We start from the raw sequence: 24,751 nt of genomic DNA, 5'->3' as shown, positions 1-24,751 counted from the left end.
GTATAAATAGGCTATCCCACCCTTAAAAATATACACTTACCCCCAGATTCTATATAGCACGACTACAGATCTGCGCCAAAATCCAGGCGTATTCTATAACAACGTACGTAACTTAATTGGCTTAACAAGCCAATCAGCATTAAATCACTAATGAGCACTAACAATAAGCACTAATTAGCAATAATTAGAATTTACATGCACAACTCACTAAGCATATTCTGTAATGAACTACGCCTAAATTCTAAAGCACGCAGTTCAAAAGGGGTGTGGTGATGGACAGGGAAATGGGCATTCCATGGGCATTCCCAAATTTACGCATGTTACAGAATATGGCACAGTGTATGTAAAAATCTATGCATGGGAATTTACACCACATTTTCATTTGTGTAAATGGAGGTGCTTAGTTTTAGGAACTAGGATATCAACTAAGTGTATTCTATATACCACACCTAAATCTAGGCACCGATTACAGAATACGTTTAAGGTATAAATGTTTACTGTGCAGATTTTTTAGACACCTTATATAGAATCTGGCCCTTAAGGTATATTGATGTCAACTCATTTCCATTCCAATGCGCAAAAATTTGGAATGAGCTCCTCAGGGAAATTAAATGTTTGCCATCTTATCTATCCTTTAGGAAAGCTTTGAAGATGCTCTTGCTTGAACAATAAGCCACAAGAGATATGCTGAAATATATTGGACTGATTTTGCCAGTTGTAGTTTATTTTATGATGAAAAGGATGCTGACCCAAAAATTAGGAAGGGCAGCCGCACAAATGGGTGGAGCCCTGGCACGGCGGGGCCGGGGGAGCGGGAGAGGGCACACAGGTAGGAAGAGGCAAGTTAGACAAAAGGATAGGAAATCGGAGGTAGTAAGGCAGCAGGGGAGCGATAGAGACAGATAATCAGAGGGGAGATCCGGGAGGTGGGAAAGGAGAGGCCACTAGAGACAGTGAGAGAGGCGTTTGCAGGAGCCATTTTGCCCTGCTGCTCCAGCAGTTTACCCATGCCACCCACCCCAATTTTAGGAAGGTAGGGTCTCGTCACAGTATCCAGTAGATCGTAGCCTAATTGAACACATAGTGGTATGTTTCAGACCAATTCCAAAGCTGCAACAGTGGTCAAAAGTGAGTAGTTGGGTCACATGCTAACAAGGGCATGGGAGACGTCAACTCCAAGGGCGGGCCCTCTCTTCAATGGAAGGGAACCAGTGCCAACGTAACAAAGTCTACGGTGTCTACCTAAGACTTTTACGGGATGAGGAGGCAGAAGGCATCAAGAAAAGAGTCAATGCTTAAAAGAGGATATGCTTGTACAGCAACCCCTCATTAAGTATGTGATGGTAGGGCCTCGGCATAAATTCCACTCTTCTTCTCGGATAATTTGTCAGGTGTGGGTATATAGAATGTGTGGTGTGATGAAAGCAGATTGCTAAGGTGCCGCCTACCCTACTTGTGTATATGACAGAACAGTGTTTTTTAAGCCTGTAAAACTGACTTAACTAATTCTGACTTGCATTTCTCTAGTGGCCAGCAGGTGGTGCATATTTTATGTTAAAACTGTTATAGAAAAGTGAATGCTCCCTCAGTTTCACTCAGTGAAGAAGTGATCTACAATACTGTGAGCAGTATATTTTTTAAAACTTGTTGATTGGGCTCTGATTGGCCCAGGAGCTCATTTTCATTTGGACTGTACTGGCTTTTGCCACTGTCTTAGCCAGGAAAAAAAAAAAAAAAAGAGACAGGGATCTCTTACTAAGGCCCTGTAAAACAGTTATGTTTGACAACTTGTGAGCAACTATAAGTCCTGATCTTCCCAGGTACTGGTTAGACAGTATACAAATGTTTAGTTAGTGTTACAATTGATATTTTCAGTTACCCGTTATTGTTTGCTCATTGCACAATTTCTGTCCACTGTTCAATATTTGTATGAGAATAAACACATTTGTTTGTTCGCCCTGCCTGTCTGGACTTATAAAGAACCCTGGTGATTTGTGTGTTGGGTCTGTGAGTGCTTTCTGGGAACTGTGGGACCGCTGGGGGTTTAGCTCTAGTAACCTAGAAATCACTGGGGATAATTTGAGAACAGGAGACTCATCCAAAGGAGGGACTAGTGTAGAGAATGAGTGGCAGGTGCAGGCAGACCTCAGCTGTACTGGGGATAGACCCTCTAAATGGTGGAATAGACCCTTTAAGTGGCCGCATGATAACCCCAGGCAGGTAGCTAGACGATTTGTGACAGTGTATATTCTTTAATTTGTATAATCTCTCAATTGAGTAGGTTATCTTTTGTTAACCACTACAAATCCTTTGGAAGAGTTGGCAGTATACAAAACACTAATAGAATACAATAATAAAATATAAGTTCAATGATTTCTATAACAGTTACAATTAACTAACTTTCCTTAGCGACCTGGACCTTTATCCAATTAGTTTCTAGTGCAACTCATACTGCTGGTCATACTCTGGATGTAGTTATTACACATTCTTCCTCTGCCACAGATTGCTCATCTTCTGACTCTCCCTGTTCCCTGGTTTGATCACTTACTGGTGTCCTTCTCCTTTACTTCTCCAGAAGCCTGTTTGCCTATTGATTCTACTCACCCCATCCTAACCAGAAAACTCCAGTCCTATTCCAGTGATTTATATATATTATTGTTTAAAGTGAGATCTGGTGTTGATGTATATACTCTATATATTTTAATATGTGTAAGTTGTGTAAAATGTTTCTAAGAAAATTTTAATTAAGCTGCTAAAAATGTTCAAAGAAAAATAAAGCATGGGAACAGGATAGAACACTCTGCAATTCTGCTTTAAAAAAAACCTGAAGAATTTAGGATTCAATTCATATTTGGATTACCATGATTTCATGCAAAGGAAGCCTTAATACACAGCCCAAGAGACATCTTTCGATAAAACAACACTGACTAGCACAAACACCCAAACAGATGCTACCACTAAGTTTTAAGAAAAACAAATCTGGAAACACAGCCTCTCAATTTAAAAAAAAAAACTCTTTAGGAAGGGTTTCACATGAGGAATCAGATTTGTCTACTTTAGTCACCATCTGCTCTAGTGAAAATAGATAGAAATGAAAAACAGTGAACCATCAGAGTAACAGTAAGAAATATGTCAGAGAGATTACTCACCTTCATGAGTTTCTAATATGTGTACTGTGTCACCAATCTGTAAAGAAAGCTCATCTGCTCCTCTGGCATCATAATTGTAAAGTGCTAGAGGGAAAGAAAACACACACACAAAATAACACCATTACCAGTAGGAAAAGCAACAAATTTATCATAAACAGTAAATATATCATGATACTTATATTACTGACAGACCAGCAAAATCTGATGAAGTGGCAATTTTTCATTTCACCACCACATTGTGAAGACAATGTGCTACAGCACACTAAAAATTTGAACACAACGATTTGATCATCTTCTAAGAATAATTTTCGAACAGTCCACATAAGTGTGTAAGTTGTAACATACAAGTAACCATTTTCAAAGCAAACTTATGTGCCTAACTACACTTTAAAAATTAACACAGGGGGAAAAAAATGCTGCTATTTGATGAGGGTAAGTTTTGCCCTGAAATGTTTAGATTTTTAAGAGTGCGCACGTAAATTACGCGTGTAATACCACTAATGGGTCCTTTCACTAAGATGCGACATAAAGCAGCCTTAGTGTACCCTTATGCTGGTTTTTCCTGCACATTAAAGACACATTTACCGGAGTAGAAAATGGCACCTTGGCAGTCTGCTTTCATCATGGCCATTTGCTGTCACCATTAGTGTGAAGCCATTTTTTTAAATTAACCCGTTAGAACTTACCAATACCTATTTTGGTGGCAGTAATGGCTCATGTGGTAATCCTGTGTGAATCAATTAGCGTGAGGTAATGCAGCTGCACCAATTGGTAATACCCAGATACGCCCAAACTGCACAAAAATAATACGCAAAAATAATAAGCAATCTTCTTTTCGAAGTCCCTCTTAGCCTTCCTTATCAGCGCTTTGCATTTGACTTGACATTCCTTATGCCGTTTCTTATTATTTTCAGTCTGTTCCTTCTTCCATTTTCTGAAGGATTTTCTTTTAGCTCTAATAGCTTCCTTCACCTCACTTTTTAACTATGCCGGCTGTCATGTCATCTTCTGTCCTTCTTTTTTAATACGCGGAATATATTTGGCCTGGGCTTCCAGGATGGTGTTTTTGAACAGCATCCATGCCTGATGTAAATTTCTGACCCTCGAAGCTGCTCCTCTAAGTTTTATTTTCACCGTTTTTCTCATTTTATCATAGTCTCCTTTTCTAAAGTTAAACGCTAACGTTTTTTATTTATTTTTTTAAATTTCTGTTCAAATATTACATGTTTCACAAAGCAGCAATGGTTGAACTTCATTCTTGTTCCTTATTCTTATATTTTACAACAAACAAAGTCGAGCACTTAACTGACCTCTGACAGCGACCAGACCCGTTTCACTCTAACAGCTTCTTCAGTGAGTAAGTATGGAATGAGAATGCAGGGGTGTGAGTGGGAGCAAATGTGTTACACGCATACAGATTACCCCACCATCCACCTCCCATTTCCCCAAAAGGAAGATGCAGAAAGTGCCTGAAAATATGTAAACCACTTGGATTGTACCACAGAAAGGCAGTATATAAATAATCTAATAAAAAATGCTGGGAAAGGTAAGGGGCTGACATCATCAGGGTAGGGTTATCTGCCATACTCCTGGGAACCCTGCCCACTATCTCTCCTTTCCCAGCATGTGAACACTGAAAGGGCACCAGTCATAAAATCTTTTCTCCTTGGGGGGGCCCTGGCCTCTCATCTGGTAATTTCAAATATCCTTTTTTTATTTTTTCAATTTCAAAATGTACAATCACATTATTACAATGTAACTAAAAAAATCTATAAGAAAATAAAACATCAATTCAAAACATATTAAGGAAAATGAAACAATTTACTCACAATTTTAGTTAATGGGACCAAGATAAGGCAAAAAGAAAATCAGTAAAATCAGAACAGGTGCCAAATTCAGGATACTCCTCAGCCAGCCCTATGATATCCTCCAAAACACTGCAAGATTGATGTCTGAACTTTCAATTCCTCTTTAGAAACCACAAATCAAGTTCCGATTGAATGTTGGAGTAATTTGAAATATCCTATCTGGCCCATTAACTGAAAATATTAGAGACCCTGCCATGAAGCGTTCTTTCCTTTGAAAAAAAGGTGCAATCCGTGTGTATTATTCATATATTTGTGGCACTTGATACAGACAAACAAAAGGCCTTCAGTTAAAACAATAAAGCTATAAATTGGGAAAGCTAAACCAGATGGGTTATAGGTGAGCAGAAGCCAGCCTCTAATACTAACTTATTACATCTAACATGTCTTCCCTGCTCCCTCCTGAGCCTCTGCTTGGATCTTATAATCTGCAGGATTCAAAGTACTCCATTTTATTTTAATAATAATTTTAGGGGTTCAAAGATCCCTCCAGGAAAGTTACCAGGAGACTTGCATAATCTCAGTCTGGATGCAAAAAGCATTTCACACTAACAATCATAAAAGTTAATTTTTTATTCTTTATGAATATACACAGACAGAGCCTCAACACATGGAAATATTAAGACAAGGAGCAGAGCAAATTCTAGCTGCCCACTCAAGACTGCCAGTTTTGCATGAGTCTTATGGAATTTCTATCAGGAAACTGGTCAACCAGTTGCACAACAGTAGTCAGCACTGCGCACCTAAGCATTCAATACCACTACCAATCACCATATTTTGTCTGCTTTGAAAGGGCCTTGGAAGCAACAAGTAAACATAAACCAAAGAGTACACATTAAGCAGGGGAAAAAAATAAAAATACAAGAAGTAACAATAGTAGTTAAGGGCTGGTAAAGATCATCTGTCCCATCCAATTTACCTGGTTATTCTGCCCTTGCAGCTAAAGATACATCTCAGCTATTCTTATGTTCTTATGCCACTGTATGTGTCACAGTTGTGGCCGTGTCCTTATGTTCAGACCTACCGTTTCTCTGTATCTAGCTCTGCGCACTTCCAGTCTGCCTTTTTCCCTATTGTTGTTCTTCCTGTAAGCCAAGCCTCACTTTGGTCTCCCTGCTTCTGCTTCATTTCCTACTTGTGACATCATCAGCCTACTCCTTTATAAGGACCTAGGGAGTTTTCCTACGTTCCCTTTGCATGAGGTCTCTTTTATCTTGTGTTACCTGTTTATATCATTTCCCTGCTTGGCTTTGTTCATGAGAATCTTGCTCCTGAAGGTCTGTTCCGCGTTTCTCTGAGTCTTGTGTTTCAATGCTTTCCTTTGTTTCTGTGAGTTTACTTTTGAACCTTGTTCCTGAAAGCCTGGCTGTAGAGCCACACCCTGCCCTTGATGTCTGTATCTGTTTGACTCTACCCTTGGCTCCTACTTTTAGTCTAGCCCTGCTTTTGACTCTTGCTATAGTTAAGCTCTGTGTTTAAGCCAAGTTCAGTGTTTTGCCAAGCTCTGTTTCTGTATTCCCTGTTCTGTTTCCTGTGTGTGCGGTTCTTGTCAGTTTATTCTGAGAGTATGTAGAAGCCAGTATAATCCCTGATTACTTCTCTACTATGCAGCTCTGTCTGCTGCCTCTCAGTCTGCCTGGCCTTTCCCTTTCCAGCTGTGGGTGCCGGTAAGCACATTGCTTCTTTGTTTGTTTGTTTGTTTTCCCTTACTCTGCTTAATCTTTTGCCTGCTATGTTTGCTTCCTGGCTCTTGAGCTGTGTTTCTGCCAAGTTCTGTTACTGTGTGTGTTTGAGCCAGGTTCTACTCCTGCTCTATGTTTGAGCTAATTCTGTCCCAGTTCCCTCCTAAGCCAAGTCCCTTTCAGAATCCTGTTCCAGAATCCTGTTCCAACCAATCCTGTTTGAGAATCCTGAATCCTGTTCCAGCCAAGCCTGTTTGAGAATCCTGAATCCTGTCCCTGCTTTATTGTCTTGCTTCTGTTATTCTTGTTGCCTAGCTCCTACCCTGTCTTGCCTTTCTAGTTGTGCTTTGTCTTGTCTCTTTCAGTCTAGTGCTGTCTGGATCCAGTCCTTGCCTTGTCTTGCCCTTTTCTGAACCCAGTTTTAATCTATTTCCGTGTTTTGCCTTGTCTTGCATTTCTGGGTCCCAGTTTTAATCCAGTTCCAAGTCTTGCCTTGTCCTGTCTGGGTTCCAGTTCTGGCCCTTTGCTTTCTTTTCCTTGCCTCATCTGGATCCGGTTCTTGTGTTATCCATTGTGTTTAGTTATCTCTGTCCTGCCATGTTGAGTCTGTTAGTTTATCCTAGTCCAGTCTGTTCTGATTCCTGTCTGTGCCAGCCCCGGTGATTTGTCTGCCAAAGCTCCGGCTTTGGTCCAAGGGATCACCATTCCTGACAATTGTGACAGTATGCAAATCTCTCCTGAATATTCATTGTGGGTATCCTGAAAACCTGACTGGTGAGATGTATCCTGAGGACTGAGTTTTGAACCACCAGTCTTGAGAGTATACATCAAAATATTGATCTATATAAGAGGAGAGTCAGGTACCCGGAGCCTTCTGTAGTGTTCATTTCAGCCTGATTTCTTTTGTTATTATGATATATATTTTTTTTTACTTATGTACTTTGAATGCCACAGACAGTTCTTTAGTAAAGACAGATTTGTCAGGAAGTTCCCAAAATCCAATTAGTCATCTTAATTCTGTTCATATTAATTAATACTATGATGAATTCCCAGTGTTAACCATCCTGTCAAGAGTAAAGGGTCCGTTCTTCTAGCTCAATGCTTCTCAACCCTCTCCTAGAGGCACACCTAGCCGTCAGATTTTCAGGAATATCACACTAATATGCATAACTAGCTAGGGATGCTTGAAGGAGAGAGTTGAAAAGCACTGCTTTGGCTTTCAGTTTTTGGATAGTGCCTTTGTAGTACACATGGTAACTGGTATATCAATTTAATATGTGTACCCAAAATCTAGTTTGTACTATCATATCTTAATAGCAATGATTTGTCATCTAACTCCAAGTACAAGTCTATGAGTGGTTACTTATTTCTAGTCAGTAGGTTCAAATCACTTGGTATTGTCACAGTCTGTGAAAGAAATCCCCTCTCATCCCAATCTCTCCAGCATTAGTATGAGTTGTTTAAGTAGGCAGTGCATTTCAACTGTGTTAGCTACGTTCTTAAGAGGATTCTGTATTTGATTACCTGCAGTTAATTGTAAATGAACAGTTATAATTGAATTCATGTATCTGTCTCCGTTGCATTTAGAACCATCAGTCTCATCTATTAATGCAATGCTAGGTTGTTGTTTTTTTAATTGGTCTGTTCTGTGATATTATTATATAATCTGGTTAGGAGGGCCTTCTATAATGGACAAGTGAAGAGTGCTTGTTCAATTTTACCTCAGTTCCTAAGGATACAAAATAGTGTAGTTTTTCAAGTGATCTTCAAGGCCCTTAAAGGAAATGGCCCCACGTACCTGAAGAATAGGATGATCCTCCACACCTCCAAGGACATGAAGGGCCTCTCAAGGACTATCACTAACCACACCCTCTCCAAAAGACATTACACAATGTGATACCCGCAAGCGAGCCTTCTCTGGAGTAGCCTCCACACTCTAGAATGCACTGCCTGAAAGGCTCTGCTTAACACAAAACTATCTCTAAGCATGACTCTTCAACAAGGCCTTTAATAGAAAAAGTAACTAACTTGTTAGTCTCACTCATGCACACAAGGAGTGACACAGGCTACACATACTGCAGCAGGACATGTTTATCCACTCCTACCCTAGCTGAGATAATATTTAACCATCTCTCTGACATGATGTGCAACTTCCTTTAAAATTAGTCAGCTTCTAACTCTTCTTATTCTCTTACCCATCTGTATGTTCCATCTATGCTTATACCCTTCACTATCAATTAAAATGTTCTATTACGTATTGTGTTGACATTGTAAGTAGTATACTATAAAAATACCTAAATAGGGACCACTGGTGAACTATTCTAACTGTTCTAAGACAACATTAGAATTAAAGTAGTATACCAGTGGCGTAGCTACGTGGGGCCTGAGGGGGCCGGGGCCCCCGCAGATTCACCCCAGGACCCCCCTCCCGGCGAACCCGCCCCCGCCGCCGCCTACCTTTACTTTTGCTGGCGGGCGATCCCACTCCCCGCCAGCCGACGTCTTCTCAGTCCTTCCTGCTCTTCAATTTGTTTGCTGACGTCCTGCACGTAATTGTACGTGCAGGACGTCAGACTCAGAGAACAGTTCTGTTCTCTGAGTCTGACGTCCTGCACGTACAACGTGCAGGACGTCAGCAAACAAATTGAAGAGCGGGAAGCGACTAAGAAGACGTCGGCTGGCGGGGAGTGGGATCCCCCGCCAGCAAAAGTAAAGGTAGGCTGCAGCGGTGGCGGGGTCGCGGTGGGAGGGGGGCGGCAATTTCGGCGGTGGGGGGGCGGCGCCGGGGGGAGGGCTAAAATGTGCCCCCTCCCCCCGGGCTCTGGACCCCTCACCCACGGAAGGCTGGCTACGCCCCTGTAGTATACTATGCCATACTTTGTATTATTTGAATATTTTTACTGCTGTAATTGCCTAATGCTCATGTTTGATCTATTCTTACTGTACACCGCGCCTAGAGTGAATTCCTTCAAAAAGGTGGTAAATAAATACTAATATGTATACCCTGGAGGAAAGGAGAAACAGAGGTGATATGATACAGATGTTCAAATATTTGAAAGGTATTAATCCGCAAACGAACCTTTTCCGGAGATGGGAAGGTGGTCGAACTAGAGGGCATGAAATGAAATTAAAGGGGGGGCAGACTCAAGAAAAATGTTAGGAAGTATTTTTTCACAGAAGAGAGTGGTAGATACTTGGAATGCCCTCCTGCGGGAGGTGGTGGAGATGAAAATGGTAACAGAATTTTAAAAATGCGTTGGATAAACAAAGGAATCCTGTTTGGAAGAAATGGATCCTCAGAAGCTTAGCGGAGATTGGGTGGCAGAGCCAGTGGGGGGGAGGCGGAGATGGTGGTTGGGAGGCAGGGCTAGTGCTGGGCAAGACTTCTACGGTCTGTGCCCTGAAAATGGCAGATACAAATCAAGGTAAGGTATACACAAAAAGTAGCACATATGAGTTTATCTTGTTGGGCAGACTGGATGGACCATGCAGGTCTTTTTCTGCCGTCATCTACTATGCTACTATCCAGCTCATAATCGAAAGTGATCGCCGACCATTTCCCAACACAAATCAGGAGATGGCCAGCAATCTCGGAAAAGCGGCGAAATCAGTATAATCGAAAGCTGCTTTTTTTGACAGCATCGCCGCTTTCCCGTCGCCTCGCCGGCGAAAGTTCAAAGGGGCATGTCGGCGGCGAAGTGAAGGCGGGACATGGGCGGGTATGGGCGTGGCTACCAGATAGCCGGCTTTCGCCGATAATGGAAAAAAAAAAACAGCGTTAAGAAGTATTTCGCTGGGTTTACTTGGTCCTTTTATTTTCACGACCAAGCCTCAAAAAGGTGCCCCAACTCACCATAAGACCACTGGAGGGAATGGGGGATGACCTCCCCATATTCCCCCAGTGGTCACCAACCCCCTCCCATACTAAAAAAATAAAAACCTTTTTTGCCAGCCTGTATGCCAGCCTCAAATGTCGTACCCACCTCCATGTCAGCAGAATGTGTTCTATCCTCTGACAGCCTTTCCCTGTTTGTGATTTGGCTCTCAGGTGAGTGTGACACCTTTTCTGTTAGGTGCACTGCAGAGTCACATCAGCAATGCATTGTGGTGGGTGTAGGGTAGTGGGCTCTACTCCCATGGTGCTTTTCCCCCTGCTAACTGGGTCAGAGTGTGCCCTGTTGTGTTTCCGGTAGTCCGTGAGGTAGTGGCCATTTTTGTAAGGCAGTTTTAGATCCCTTTCATGTGTTACCCACGTTAGAGAACTTAGTTCTTACCTTGAATGTGGCTGAAAGAGGGCATTGTACACCATTCTACCAGCTCTGACCTACTGCTAATCTCAGTACCAGGGAGAGTCTTTGCCAGTGGGGCACAACCTCTGATCTGCAGTTAACTGTGAGTAAACATGCTTATTCAAATAAAGGACTTTTTCAAAGAGATTAGTCTTCAGGTGTCAACTGGTGTGCCAAGGTTATACAGCAGCAACAAGTCCTAGAAGCCTGCGTGTATGCAGGTCCCTGGAACACTTTTAGTGGGTACCGCAGTGCACTTAAGGCAGGCGGACCCAGGCCCACCCCCCCCCACCCCCATCTGTAACACTTGTGCTGGTAATGTTAGCCCTCCAAAACCCACTGTACCCACATGTAGTTGCCCCCTTCACCCCTAAGAGCTACGGTAGTGTTATACATTTGTGGGTAGTGGGTTTTGGGGGGGCTCAGCACCCAAAGTAAGGGAGCTATGTATGTGGGAGCTGTTTCTGAAGTCCACCGCACTGACCCCTAGGGTGCCCAGTTGGTGTCCTGGAATGTGAGGGGGAGCAGTGCACTACAAATACTGGCTCCTCCCATGACCAAATGCCTTGGATGTCGCCGGGTTGGAGATGGCTGGCATTTTTTTCCATTATCGCTGAAAAACAAAACTGGCCATCTCAAACCCGGCGACATCCAAGGCATTTAGCCGGGCTAAACCGTATTATCGAACAAAAAGATGGCCGGCCATTTTTTTCGATAATACGGTTCCAGCCAGTTGTAGCGCCGCCGGCGATCTATTTGGCCGGCGACGTTCGATTATGCCCCTCCACGTTAAATAAATAAATAAGCAAGCAAGCTACAGAGTTTATAAGGAAAGAAATACTTTTGCGATATTCTTGATTGCCCATCACAAAGTTTCCAGCGCTACAAATTTAAATTTTTTTTCTTGACCTTTTTTCCAGGATAAAAATCTGAGATAAATGTTTTTTAACATTTTCTGGAAGGGTTTGGGGTGGGGTGGGTAGGGTGATTATAACTGTATAGTTTGTTAACTTGTAAATGGCATATAAAAATGTAATAGCAATTAGTTGGTAATTCTCACAATAGACACTAATCTAGCAGAATTTTTTTTATATGGTGCATGAGAAAGCACAGTCACAGCAGACCGAGAAAAATCCTACAAGTCACAGATATTGAGGTCAAGGAAGTGGCGTACCAAGGGGGGGCGGTGGGGACAGTCTGCCCCGGGTGCACGCCACTGGGAGGGGTGCCGCGCACCTGTCGGCTGAGTCTGCTCGTTCCCTCCCTGCTGCTCCCTCTGCGCGGAACAGGTTACTTCCTGTTCCTGGGCAGAGGGAGCAGCAGGGAACGAGCGGACTCGGAGCAGACAGGCGCGCGGCACCCCCCCCCCCCCAGCAGGTAAAAATGCACCCAGGGGGGTGTAATTTCACCGGGGGGGGGCACATTGGTGATCCTCCCCGGGTGTCAGCCAGCCTCGGAACGCCACTGGGTCAAGGAGTAGAGCAAGAAGCTTCCTAGGCACTGCAAATTTCTAGATTACAGAAAAACATTTCATTATTGTATTATGTTTTGTTATTTTTATATGTATGTATCTCCCTTGCACACAAACCTCTAATTCATTAGGAATATCCTGAAAACCAGTCCTCAAGGACTGGGATGAACTAAGAGGTTCTAGCTGATCTCTAATATACTGGATAAGGATCAAGAATTGTAAGTTCCTAGGAAGAGGATATATACATATTTTATCACTTTATCATCATAATAGAAAGTGAGAGTTTCCTGCCCCCACCCCCCTACATTAGTCACTGAACAAGCTAACTTTTCACTCCTCAGACCACACATCAAAGCAGTTTGCTGCTGTAGCCCCTTCCAGCCTTTGCTATTTATAGGGCCCAGACTGTAGAAGTTTGCTCAGCCTTGGTCTTACTTCCCATCTTTTATCTACTCCCCATTAACAAATTTCTAGCATCTGTTCTCATTATCCTCCTCTCAGTCATCTTCTTGCCACCACCCCCCCCCCCCAGCAGTCTTCCCATCATTCCCAGCATTTCACCTTCCTCTGTTCCTCCACCCTTGCAGCCCAGCATCACAGCCTTCTCCCCTCACTATTGTAGCATGACAGTTCCTTATCACTTTCCCTCCACCGCCCAGTATCTTTCTATCCTATATCTTCCCTCCTGTCTACTTTCCCCTACTATGATCCCGCATCTCTCCCTCTCTTCCATTGTTCAGCATCTCTTCTTCCCTCCCTTCTGCCACAGTGTCCAACATTTCTCCCTATTTCTTTCCTGCTGCTCTCTCATCCAGCATGTCTCCTTCCCTCCATGGGTCCAACATCTTTCCCTCTCTCTTCTCTCCCTGCCTCCTGTTGTCTACCATCTCTGGCCTATCATCTCTCCACCTCCACCCCCTCCTCGAAGTCCAGAATCTCCCCCATCTCTCTCAATCCCCCCCCCCCCAAGACATATTTTAAGGTAGACTTTCTTTACAGAGGTCACCAGCAGCAGTGGTGATTCACATATGCTGCCTGTGGCATTACCCGGATACTTCCTTGTGCCGCATTCTGCCCGTGCAGAAACAAGTAATTGCAGTAGAGGTGCAGGATGTGGCAGAGGGGCAGTTCTGTACGTGAATCACTGCTGCTGGCAACCCCTATAAAGAGAGGCATGTTTTAAAGAAAACTTTGGGGGAGGGGGGAGTGAGGGAGAGATGCTGAACTATTGGGGGCCCCTTGTAGCCACAGGGCTCAGGGTATCTATTCCTTGTTTGCTCCCTCCCTCAACACTGGCCCTGGGTATTGTTGCTCAATATACAATGCTATATCATTCTCCAGACACTGTATCAATTCTCTAGCATGAAACCTGTTTAGCTATGATTTTCATTAGCAGGTTGGCTAAGAGTTTAGTGTTACAATTTATTAGTAGTAGCTCTTGCAATCTCCTTAGGGTTTATTTCCTTTGTCAGTGGCTAGTATTTGGACCTTGTGCATGATATTAAGACGCTCTTGGAATTCAGAAATATAGTGTGTGTGCTCTGCAGCAGAGATGTAGCAAGTAGAGGAATTCCCTATCATGCTACAGAACCACAAAAGAACTGTTGCAATGGCTGCTCCATTTTTCTAGAGACCCTAGATTAGGTGTGAAACTTTTGGTTAAGCTTGGAAGATCAAGATTATTTTGGTTGGTAGTAAAGATAGGACATTTCCCCTATTTTCCCAACAGATAATCTGAGTACATTCAGTTAATACAGGATCTCCTCTTTTTTTCTAAATCTTAACTTTTATCAAACTCTAGTACTTAAGTAAAATTCTAGTTCTCGAGAAAAAGAAGTGGAATCCAATAGCTCTACTGAATCTTTTTAATTGATTTGAACTTAACTCTTAAAAGTTTAGCGTGGAATTGCAGTAGAAAGAGTCATGTCACATGATTGAGAATACCAGGTTTCCCCTTTGAGTTTTCATTATCATGGGAGTTCTTAGATACACCCGTACGCTGGGAAGGTAAAAAAGTGAATAGAAATGTTTGGTTTCCTAAATGATTATCTAAGACAAAGATACATAGCTTCCCTATAAGAAGTGTGAACAGAGGCGAGGTCACAGGAAGTATTATCCAGATAGCAAAACAAAAAGAAGAAAAGAGACACACGCTGATGGAGCAAAACACTAGCAGGAGAAGGGAATTTATTATGGTGCAGATAATTACCATACCCTAAGGAAATCCCCAAAACCAGGAAGGATAGTGGGTTCAAAGACTGATTTAAATTCCAAGTGACTACAGACAGATATTGCGCTATATATTTCTGCTTATAAAATGGACTGCAAATGAGACTCAAGCACCTGAAGCATTTCTATTTATCTTCACTCTACCAAATGTTCAGTAAAGATGTACCTATCCCAGTTCCCTGCTGTTCCCTTTAAACACCCTGCAGTCAGATTCACATATTATAGTGCTTAGGCCCTAAAGTAAATTGTCCCCCCTATGGAGAATCCACAGCAGGGACTGAGAGAGTAGTGGGAAATAGAGAGGTGCATAGGCATCCCAAACAAAGGATTACATGTGTCACTGAATGGTTAATAATAGGGGTCATAAAGTAGTATTTTGTAGTATTCATAAAAATCACTTTCCTGCTGCTTTCCCCAATGCTAGTTTCTGAATGGTTGTGTTATCTTTCTTCAGTTGCACTTTGATTAAGTTCTCTTACAATAAGAGTTGACAGGTTTTGCATTTTTGCTTCTTCAATATAAAAGTCTGTTACAGTTACAATTTGTATATTCCGCTGTTACCAAAAATAGTTCTAAGCGGATTACACCAAGAGTACTGGATCATACATCGGAAAGTGTCCCAAAAATATTTACACTCCCCCCCCCCTTTAGAAAGCTACTGACACAGCCTCACTTTGAATGGGCTGTGTTGGCATTACTGCACCAGCGGCCACTAGCGCAGCTTTGTAAAATGGGAGGGGGGGTTAGTTAATTAACAGTACCCAAAACATACTTCTGGAATAAATGAATTTTGATTAGTTTCTTAAAACGATCATAACTAGATAAAGATCTAAGATCTAATACTATCCGGAAGTGATGACCAGAGGGTTACTGCATGATAAAAACACCTTTTGAAATAAGTTCCAATAATGCGCACCCTTAGAACTAGGAAATGTTATCAAATTAAAATGATATATAAAATGCAGCCTCATATGTGCGAGTCTACATATAAATACTAACATACAAAACGCACTTTTTCCCTCCTCTAAAACCTAGGTGCGTTTTATGGTCCGGTACGTCTTGTCCGAATGCAGGGCCCCCGATCTCTCCGTTTTCCCCCACCCTCCCTCCGTCCCGTTTTGCAAGGTCCCCTCTCGCTCCCTCCAAATTTTAAAAGTTTTACCTGGTCGTGGTCAGGGCAGCTCTGCGAGCTGAGAGAGACATCAGAACGGAAGACTGACGCGCCCAGCGTGCATCTTTTTGCTGCTGCTGCTGCCACAACCATGACCAGGTAAAATTTCTTTTAAAATTTGGAGGGAGCGAGGGGGGACCTTGCAAAACGAAACGAGGGAGGGAGGGAGGGACCTTGCAAAACGAAATTACGGTGCTTTTAAAACTACATTCGGACTATAAGACGCACCCCCCATTTTCCTCCCAAATTTTGGGGGGAAAAAGTGTGCCTTATAGTCCGAAAAATATGGTAGATAAAACAGAATGATACGGGAACATATATTTAAAGTGAAAACGAAGCAAATTGCAGTGTTTTGTATAGTTTTAGTAATTTCAAAAGATTCTTTGCCACCCCCAAGTAAACTATGTTACAATAGTCCAGCTTACTCAGGACTAATTTAAACAACTAGTTTAAACTGTTCCTGGCTAAGCTATTTTCTAATTCTTCTTAGTTTCTGCATTACCTAGAAACAACCCTTTGTTAAATGTTTGCATAAAATTCTAAAAATCAACAGTTCTACCAGGACATTACTGTTTTCAAAAGAACTTTCTTTTTAGATAGCTATCAAGATAGTAAAGCTTATAAACGTTTATTTAAGCAGTAGTTCTTGATCCAGGTGTAAAATTCCAGGGAAAGTTTTGATTTTTTTTTTTAAGTAAGCTTTTTTTTTTGGGGGGGGGGCGAGAATGGGCAGTCAGGTTGTGGAGGTGCCACTATTTTTTTTAATTGGGGGGGGGGTTGATGCTGAAACTATGTTAGCAGTTGTGGGTTTTTTTTTTTTGTTTGTTTTTTTTTGTTGCTGTACTTGTCAGTGCCTGAGCTAATCACCACTCATGCACTGGCAAGCAGAATGACATTTTTAAATGAACTGCAGATTACTGATGGAATTTTACCATCACTGAATACTGCATTGCATGGGCAATTTCTTACAGGAAGCTCGCAGTACATGCCGTGCAGTCAGCTGCTCTACTACATAGCTTTCTACATTGGTCCCAAAATCAACAACTTAACAAAGGTGCTAATACACCTGGATCAAGAACTACTGCTTAAATGTTTATAAGCTTTGCTATCATAATAGCTATCTAAAAAGGAAGTTCTTATTGAAAACAGTAACGTCCTGGTAGAGCTGTTGATTTTTAGAATTTTATTGGATCATTCTTCAATCTCAGTTGAGGCCTACCTCTCAAATTGACTTCACCTTAGTTTATCTCAAGCCTCAATTTTTATTTCTTTTTACCCGCTGGCTCACCTCATTATTGCTATGCAACTGTCTACTGTACTCAAGCTGAGCAGTGTTCTTTTATTTCCTGTAAGGCACACTAGGTAGAACACCCAATAAATATAAATAAAAACACTGTAGCTACTACCAATGTTATGTCACACTTGCTTCCCGTTGCTAGAACAATATTTTCTTATCCACAGTCTTATATTTACTATATCTGTCAACTGTGAGAAAAGTCTTCCACACAACACTCTGATTTTTTTTTTTAATCCAGCAGTGTTTCCAACTCAGCTGGAAACAGAGCTGGGATCCTGATGCCTTAAAACTCTCCATTCACAACTACTGGGGGTCCCGGGGTCCCCACCCCAAACACACACAGGATGAACATTGCAGCAATATCCTGAGCCAGGGGAGGGGGACCATGCACCAGGGCTCCTTCTGGAACTGTGCAATCACAGCGTCTGAATCCAGCCACTAAGTCCTTCAGCAGTAACCATGACTGCATCTCTTGGGAAGCTATAATGCTGCCTCTGCATCAACAGCCTACTCAGCCAAAGGAGTAGAATGCCTCAACCACTGGGCTGGCCTATACCATGACAATTCTAAATGCTTTAATCAGGATTCTTAACCCAGTCCTCAGGACACACCTAGCCAATCAGGTTTTCAGGATACCTAATAAATCTGCATGCACTACCTCTATTATATTTCATGCCCTCCTCTATCTCTCTCTCTCTATCCTCCCATATCCAGCATCTGTCCTCCATCTTCCTATGCCCCCTCCCCGAGTCCAGCATCTCATCTCTCTCAATTCCTACCTCCTGTATCGAGCATCTACACTCCTTCCCGATCCCTCCCAAATTCCAGCATATCTGTCCATTTTCCTATGCCCCCATATCCAACATTTCTTCTCCTTCTGTTTCCCTCCATGCCCAGCCATCGTCCCTCTTCCTTACATCCCTGTCTCCATATGCTTCCCCATATCCAACATCTCCCCTCCATCTATGTTCCCCATCTCTCTATGCTCCCCCTTATGTCAGCATCTCCCCTCCATCTTCCTATGCCCCCCACCGTGTCCTCTCTCTTTGTTCCATCTTCTTATATCACCCTATGTCCAGAATTTCCCATATCCCAAGTCCCACATGTCCACTATCTGTGCTTGTATCTCCTCATCTCTCCCCATGTCCAGCATCTGCACTCTCTTCTCATCTGTGTCCATGTATAGCTTCTCTCCTTTTCCCTTTCTGTGTCTAACATCTTCCCTTATCTCCCAGCCTTCAGTCATGCCCAATATCTCCCTTTACAATCCTCCATCTGCCCTCCATGCACCTTTGACTCTCCTCCTCCCATGACCAACATCCCTCGTCAGTCTCCCTATGTTCCCCCCATGTCCAGCATCTTCCTTCCTTCCCCTCCATAATCTGACATCTCCCCATTATGAATTTGTATATTTTATGTATGTTTGCTTGTATCCCGCTTAGGTATACACGGGTTATAATTGTAATAAACAAACTCTCCCTCCCCATGGTCCAACCTCCAATCTCCCTCCCATCATCTAGCTTCTCCCCTAATTGTAATACGGGTCAAAGAGGAACCTCCTTTCTAGCGAGGTAATAGTAAAATTACTAGGATGAGGCTGTGGTAGAGCCTCTAGCCCTGTAACTTGCGATTCTGCCAACCTGGATGGCCACTGTTGGAAGCAGGATACTGGGGGCTAGATGGGCCATTGGTCTGACCCAGCTATTCTTATGGTATTCCTGCAGAACCATTTTCATGCTTAGCACACAGAAATACACATGTAGGTTATAGAATACCGTGAGTTACACTTAAATTAGGTGTTAACTGGCATTAATACTTGGTTGTAATTGGAGTTGGCACTAAATTGCAATTAGGTGCGTAACTTCACTTAGTCTTTATTCTAACAGATTAGTGTGTTAATTTCTTTAGCATGCAACTGATAAGAGGGTGTGGACATGGGAGGGATATGAGCAGGCCATGGGCGTGCCTAGAATTTACAGGCGCAGATTATAGAACACTGTCAGTTATATGCTTGACAGCAGCGTAACTGCGAATTTATACTATTATTCCAGCATGGCAGTTACAATTGCTGTTACATAATTCAAGCTTAACACACACACTTCAGGTAACCTTTTGAGAATTACTCCCTAGTTGTCAATGCAGGTATACTTAAAGAAAGACCATAGGGTCTCTACATGTACTTTTTCTACTTCTTAAGATGATATATACCTACATTTCAGCAATGATGCAGCCTCAATCATTTCAGATTACACAGTATGTACAAGAACTGCTCATGTGATATTACTAGATAACTGTAATCAAACACTGCTAACTTTACAATGGAAGGGAAATTACAGAAAACAGCATTTACATTTATTGCAAACAACCACCACAAAAGGTTGTGTTTGTATTTCTTTCTTGGTACACATGAAAGGCAGCAAAACAAAGCTGTTTATTGTAAGTGATGAAACTGTTCTGAAATTAGGGCTGATAGTTATTTGGCATATGTCAATATTTTTCTTTAAATTGCAGTGTACAGTTCTCAGCACTGGAATCCTGAGGCAGCATCTAGAGCCTGCATAGAATGGTAGTCAACAGACTAACACAGTACCGTCCTACATTTGATGAAAGAGAGGATAGAACTGTGGGTATATGGTGAACCTGAAAGAGGTAGAAAGCAAGCTGAGCTATGGAGAGAAATGGGAGACTTGAGTGCAAGACAACTGGGGGCTTTGCTGGCTGCAGAGATCAAGTCTGTGAAGAACAAAGGAAAACTTGGTGGTAAGAGTGAAAAACTAAGTGAGAGAACTGGGAGCTGGGAGAGATAGCAGCAAGTGAACCGAAGGATTGACCCTACGAGGAAGTGAAGGAGAGATCAAGGCAAAAGGGGGGGGGGGGGGGGAAGCTGAGGAGGAGGAGTGGAGATATCAAGCCTGGCATGGGGGAACAGATTTTCTGAGGAAATTCTGTACAACAAAAATCATTCTCTGTGAAATAACATTTTTCTGCGTATTTGTATTTGAGATTTATTACTCACCTTTTCCAAATCTCAGCTTGAGGCAAGTTACAAGCAAGTACACAAGTTATTCACCTGTCCAAGAGGACTTATAATCTAAGTTGGACTGAGGCAATGGAGGGTGAAATGATTGCCCCAAGGTCACAAGGAGCATCAGTGGGAGAAGCAAGATTTGAATCCCAACTTCCTAGCTTAGTTTGCTGCTGTAACCACTTTTTCAAAACTTTTTTGTAAGTTAACTCTTCACTACTTCTTTTTATTAATCAGGGGTAGTGATAATTATGCTATTTAAAGAAATAAAGGTTGTCAAATTTATTTATTTATTAAATTTGTACACCATCTACCTCCTAGGCAGTTTCCAAGTCAACTTACATAATAAAAACAGTAAAACCACAAACAGCACATACACATTCATACTTAAAATAAATCAAATACTGCTCCTTCTTTCCCAAATTCAAACATAATCATTCAGCATTAAGCTGTTACAAAAAGCTTAGTCTTCAATAACTTGTTAAACCAAGGAACACAATAAGCACACAGACGGATCTGACATGAAAGTGCATTCCACATCAAAGACCCTGTCACGAGAAAGTTGAGGGTCTCGTTTCAGTACGTGTCCTTGCCACTAAATCCAATGATAGCCACATGGCATTCTCTGATCTCAAAACTCTTTTTGGGCGATAAACACATACATAAGAGTAGCCATACTGGGTCAGACCAATGGTCCATCTAGCCCAGTATCCTGTCTCCAACAGAGGCCAAGCCAGGTCACCAGAAACCCAAATCATGGTAACATTCCATGCTACAAATCCTAGGGCAAGCAGGTGCTTCCCCATGTTTGTCTCAATAGACTATGGACTTTTCCTCCAGGAACTTGTCCAAACCTTTTTTTAAACCCAGATATGCTAACCGCCGTTACCACATTCTCCAGCAAAGAGTTCCAGAGCTTATTCGTTGAGTGAAAAAATATTTCCTCCTATTTGTTTTAAAAGTATTCCATGTAACTTCCTTAAGTTCCCCTAATCTTTGTACTTTTGGAACGAGTAAAAAATTGATTTACTTGTATTCAAGATTTTGCAGGCATCAATCATATCTCCCCTCATTTGTCTCTTTTCCAAGCTGAAGAGCCCTAATCTCTTTAGCCTTTCCTCATACGAGAGTTCAATCCCCCTTTATCATTTCGGTCACTCTTATTTGGACCTTTCCTAATTCCACTATATCTTTTTTTAGATAAGGCAACCAGATCTGAACGCAATACTCAAAGTGCGGTCACACCACGGAGTGATACAGAGGCATTATAGTATTTTTGGTCTTATTCACCACATAATGGGCACAGATGAGTACAAAGCCTAATGCAGAAATAACACCTTATTTTTTGTAGAATATTAAAATACAAGCAACAAAGCCTGTTTTGTGAAAAATGAAACATCCCCTAAGAAGGCTCTCGTCTAAGCGATTTCTCCTCTCTCCCCTGCCCTCCCCTCCATGTCCAGCGATTCTCCCCTCTTATCCATGTCCAGCGATTCTTCTCTGCCCTCCCCTCCATGTCCCACGATTCTGCCCTCCCCTCCCATCCAATCCACGTACAGCGATTCTCCCCTCCTCTCCTATCCCATCCATGTCCAGCGATTCTTCTCTGCCCTGCTCTCCCATCCATGTCAAGCGATTCGCCCCTCCCCTCCCCTCCATGTCCAGCAATTCTCCCTCCTCTCACCTACCTGCTTTGTAGCGCTATAGAAATGCTAAATAGTAGTAGTAGTAGTAGTTCTCCTTCCTGCCACCATGCCTTTAAGCCGTTCATGTTACCTCAGGTTGCAGCGGCAGCAGGCTTGGCTCGCATCGCCTCCAGCCTCCCCATGCCTTCCATCTCAGTGTCCCACCCTCTTCTGTCATTTCATCTTTCCGCGAGGGCAGGACACAGAGGGAACGCAGGAGGCGAGCTGACGTCAGCTCATTTGCATGCTGTAACGAACCCAGCAGAGTGACCAATTATTATATAGATTGAGCATACAACTTAAGTTGTATGCACAATCTATATAATAATTGGTCACACAATTTCTTGTACACAGTTCTTCCAGTAGTATCTGTAAATTGAACCACAGAGCCACAAAGAGGAAGTTATGAGAAAGAAAAAAAAAACAAGGAATAAAGCAGGATGGTTAATGCTTAATCATGACAAGACACATGATGATGAAAAGTGAGAACTAAATTTGCTCTGCAACGCATTCATTTGGCAGTCTATTACACAGAATTTCAAAACCTCTCAAAAGATCAGATTCAAAACAATAAGTGGTTGGAGGGCGAGATAGCTGCCAGATGAGGTATGTCTGTTTATTAAGCTCCTATGCTGGTGCACTCCTTTCTAAATTTTTATTTTATATTTTGCCTTTTGGAACTTATTTGCCTCAAAATGAACAAGATGAACAGAAGGAAATCAGCTACTAAAAGCATGCCATCTCTTTAGGTCTCTAGCAGAGTCCAGGAGGAGCTGTGGGTTGTTGAAGACACCTTCCACTGAGCTCAGTCTCACTTTTAGCTTGGCTGGCAGGGCCTCACCTCTGCCTTGTCTGCAGGATGAGAAGATACCACAGTTGATGTCTGAACACAGACTTGCTTGGAGTTGCTTCAGCAGTGACAGAACAAACATGCACAGGAGAGCTGAAGCAAGTTCAGAAGGTGGTCAAGCTACTGCCCAGTGATTCTCTTGATTTTTTTTTACTGCAATGTAGGTTTTTGGTAAAAATCCCATTATCTCCCATAGCTTTGCCCCTAGTGAAGGGGTAGGCTTCAGGTTTATCTTCTGCTGCTCCATTGTAGATCACTTTTGAGGGATAACATGACAAGTAGTGATAGAGTCTATGCTTGTAGAATCTATTACTCCACAGCAGAAGCAGGAAAGCACCCTCTACGAAAATCCAAAAGAACCAAAGCAGGAGTAGATGATGACACAATGACAATCCATCAGGGAGATCAAAACAGCTATATTAGAGTGCCAAAACAAAAAGACTCAACACAGGACATATTTTGGCGAACACAGCCACCTGCCTCAGTGGTTGCCTGTGAATTGGCCACACTATCCTTCTGGTTACAGCACAGCACTGTGGAGACTGCTGCTTCATTGGCTTTTGCTACTGCTTCATTGGCTTTTGCTACTGCACCAGGAATTATTCTCATAGATGAGTTGTGTTTATAGTGACCTCTGGGGCAGGCGGCTGCATCTGCCGAAAGCACAGTTCATGTTGGGTCATTTCATTTTGGTGCTCTAATAAAGCTGCTTTGAACTTGATCTCCCTGATGGATTGTCATTATGTTATCTTCTACTCCTGCCTTAGAATCTATTACTCAACATTTTTTTTTCTCCCAAAGCAGTTGCCAAGTTTCAAGACCATAAGCAGAACCTTTGGGCCCTGGAGATCTCTATGGGTAATGTGGGCATGCAGTGTTTACTAGAAGTTTCTTTCATCAAAGGATCTTCATAGCAAAACAGAAGCACTTTTGAATGTTATAAAAGATTGTTGGTTTTTTTTAACATCTGCTTATTAAACCTTCCTAGATTCAGGTTGTTGTCCATGCAAGAACGGTTTCAAAATTACATGAAGGAGGTCCTAAAACTTCCCAAATATATAAGGAGCCTTTTTCCGATTAGTGCATGTTATCTTTCACAGAACCCATTTTTATTCATATGGACCCTGCTGCAGATAATGAGGGGCATAATCGAAAGGGGCGCCCAAGTTTTCCTGAGGACATCCCCTCAGGACGACCTGCGAAGGGGCGGGGAAACCGGTATTATCGAAACAAGATGGGTGTCAATCTTTCGTTTCGATAATACGGTCAGGAACGCATAAATCACAAAATTTAGGTCAACCTTAGAGATGGTCGTCCCCGATTTTCGGTGATAATGGAAACCAAGGACGCCCATCTCAGAAACGACCAAATCCAAGCAATTTGGATGTGGGAGGAGCCAGCATTTGTAGTGCACTGGTCCCCCCTGACATGCCAAGACACCAACCGGGCACCCTAGGGGGCACTGCAGTGGACTTCATAAATTGCTCCCAGGTGCATAGCTCCCTTACCATGGGTGCTGAGCCACCCAAAAACCCTGCAAAACCCACTCCCCCACAACCGTACACCACTATCATAGCCCTAAGGGGTGAAGGGGGGCACCTACATGTGGGTACAGTGGGTTTCGAGTGGGTTTTGAAGGGCTCACATTTACCATCACAAGTGTAACAAGTGGGGGGGGAGTGGGCCTGGGTCCTCCTGCCTGAAGTGCACTGCACCCACTAAAACTGCTCCAGGGACCTGCATACTGCTGTCATGGAGCTGGGTATGATATTTGAAGCTGGCATAGAGGCTGGAAAAAATATTTAAAAAAAAAAATTTTGAGGGTGGGAGGGGGTTAGTGACCACTGGGGGAGTAAGGGCAGGTCATCTCCGATTCCCTCCAGTGGTCATCTGGTCATTTAGGGCACATTCTTGTGGCTTGGTGTTAAGAAAAAAAAAAAAAGGACCAGGTAAAGTCGTCCAAGTGTTCATCAGGGATGCCCTTTATTATTACATTTGTACCCCACACTTTCCGACTCATGGCAGGCTCAATGCGGCA

The 24,751-nt window shown here is 42.6% G+C and overlaps 1 protein-coding gene across 1 annotated transcript in view; it reads right to left on the bottom strand.

The window, feature by feature from the left end:
• DOCK1 (dedicator of cytokinesis 1) overlaps nt 1-24,751 on the bottom strand; it is a 906,712-nt gene that overhangs the window by 824,353 nt on the left and 57,608 nt on the right. Inside the window, exon 2 of the mRNA XM_030202953.1 lies at nt 3,150-3,233. Within this exon, the coding sequence (XP_030058813.1) occupies nt 3,150-3,233 (84 nt within the window). The remainder of the gene's footprint in view (nt 1-3,149; nt 3,234-24,751) is intronic.

This window comes from Microcaecilia unicolor, chromosome 5 (genome assembly GCF_901765095.1).
Source record: "Microcaecilia unicolor chromosome 5, aMicUni1.1, whole genome shotgun sequence".
In the NCBI taxonomy this organism is placed as follows: domain Eukaryota; kingdom Metazoa; phylum Chordata; class Amphibia; order Gymnophiona; family Siphonopidae; genus Microcaecilia; species Microcaecilia unicolor.
Note: the sequence above shows the minus strand (reverse complement) of the source record. Positions and strands in the feature narration are given on the sequence as shown.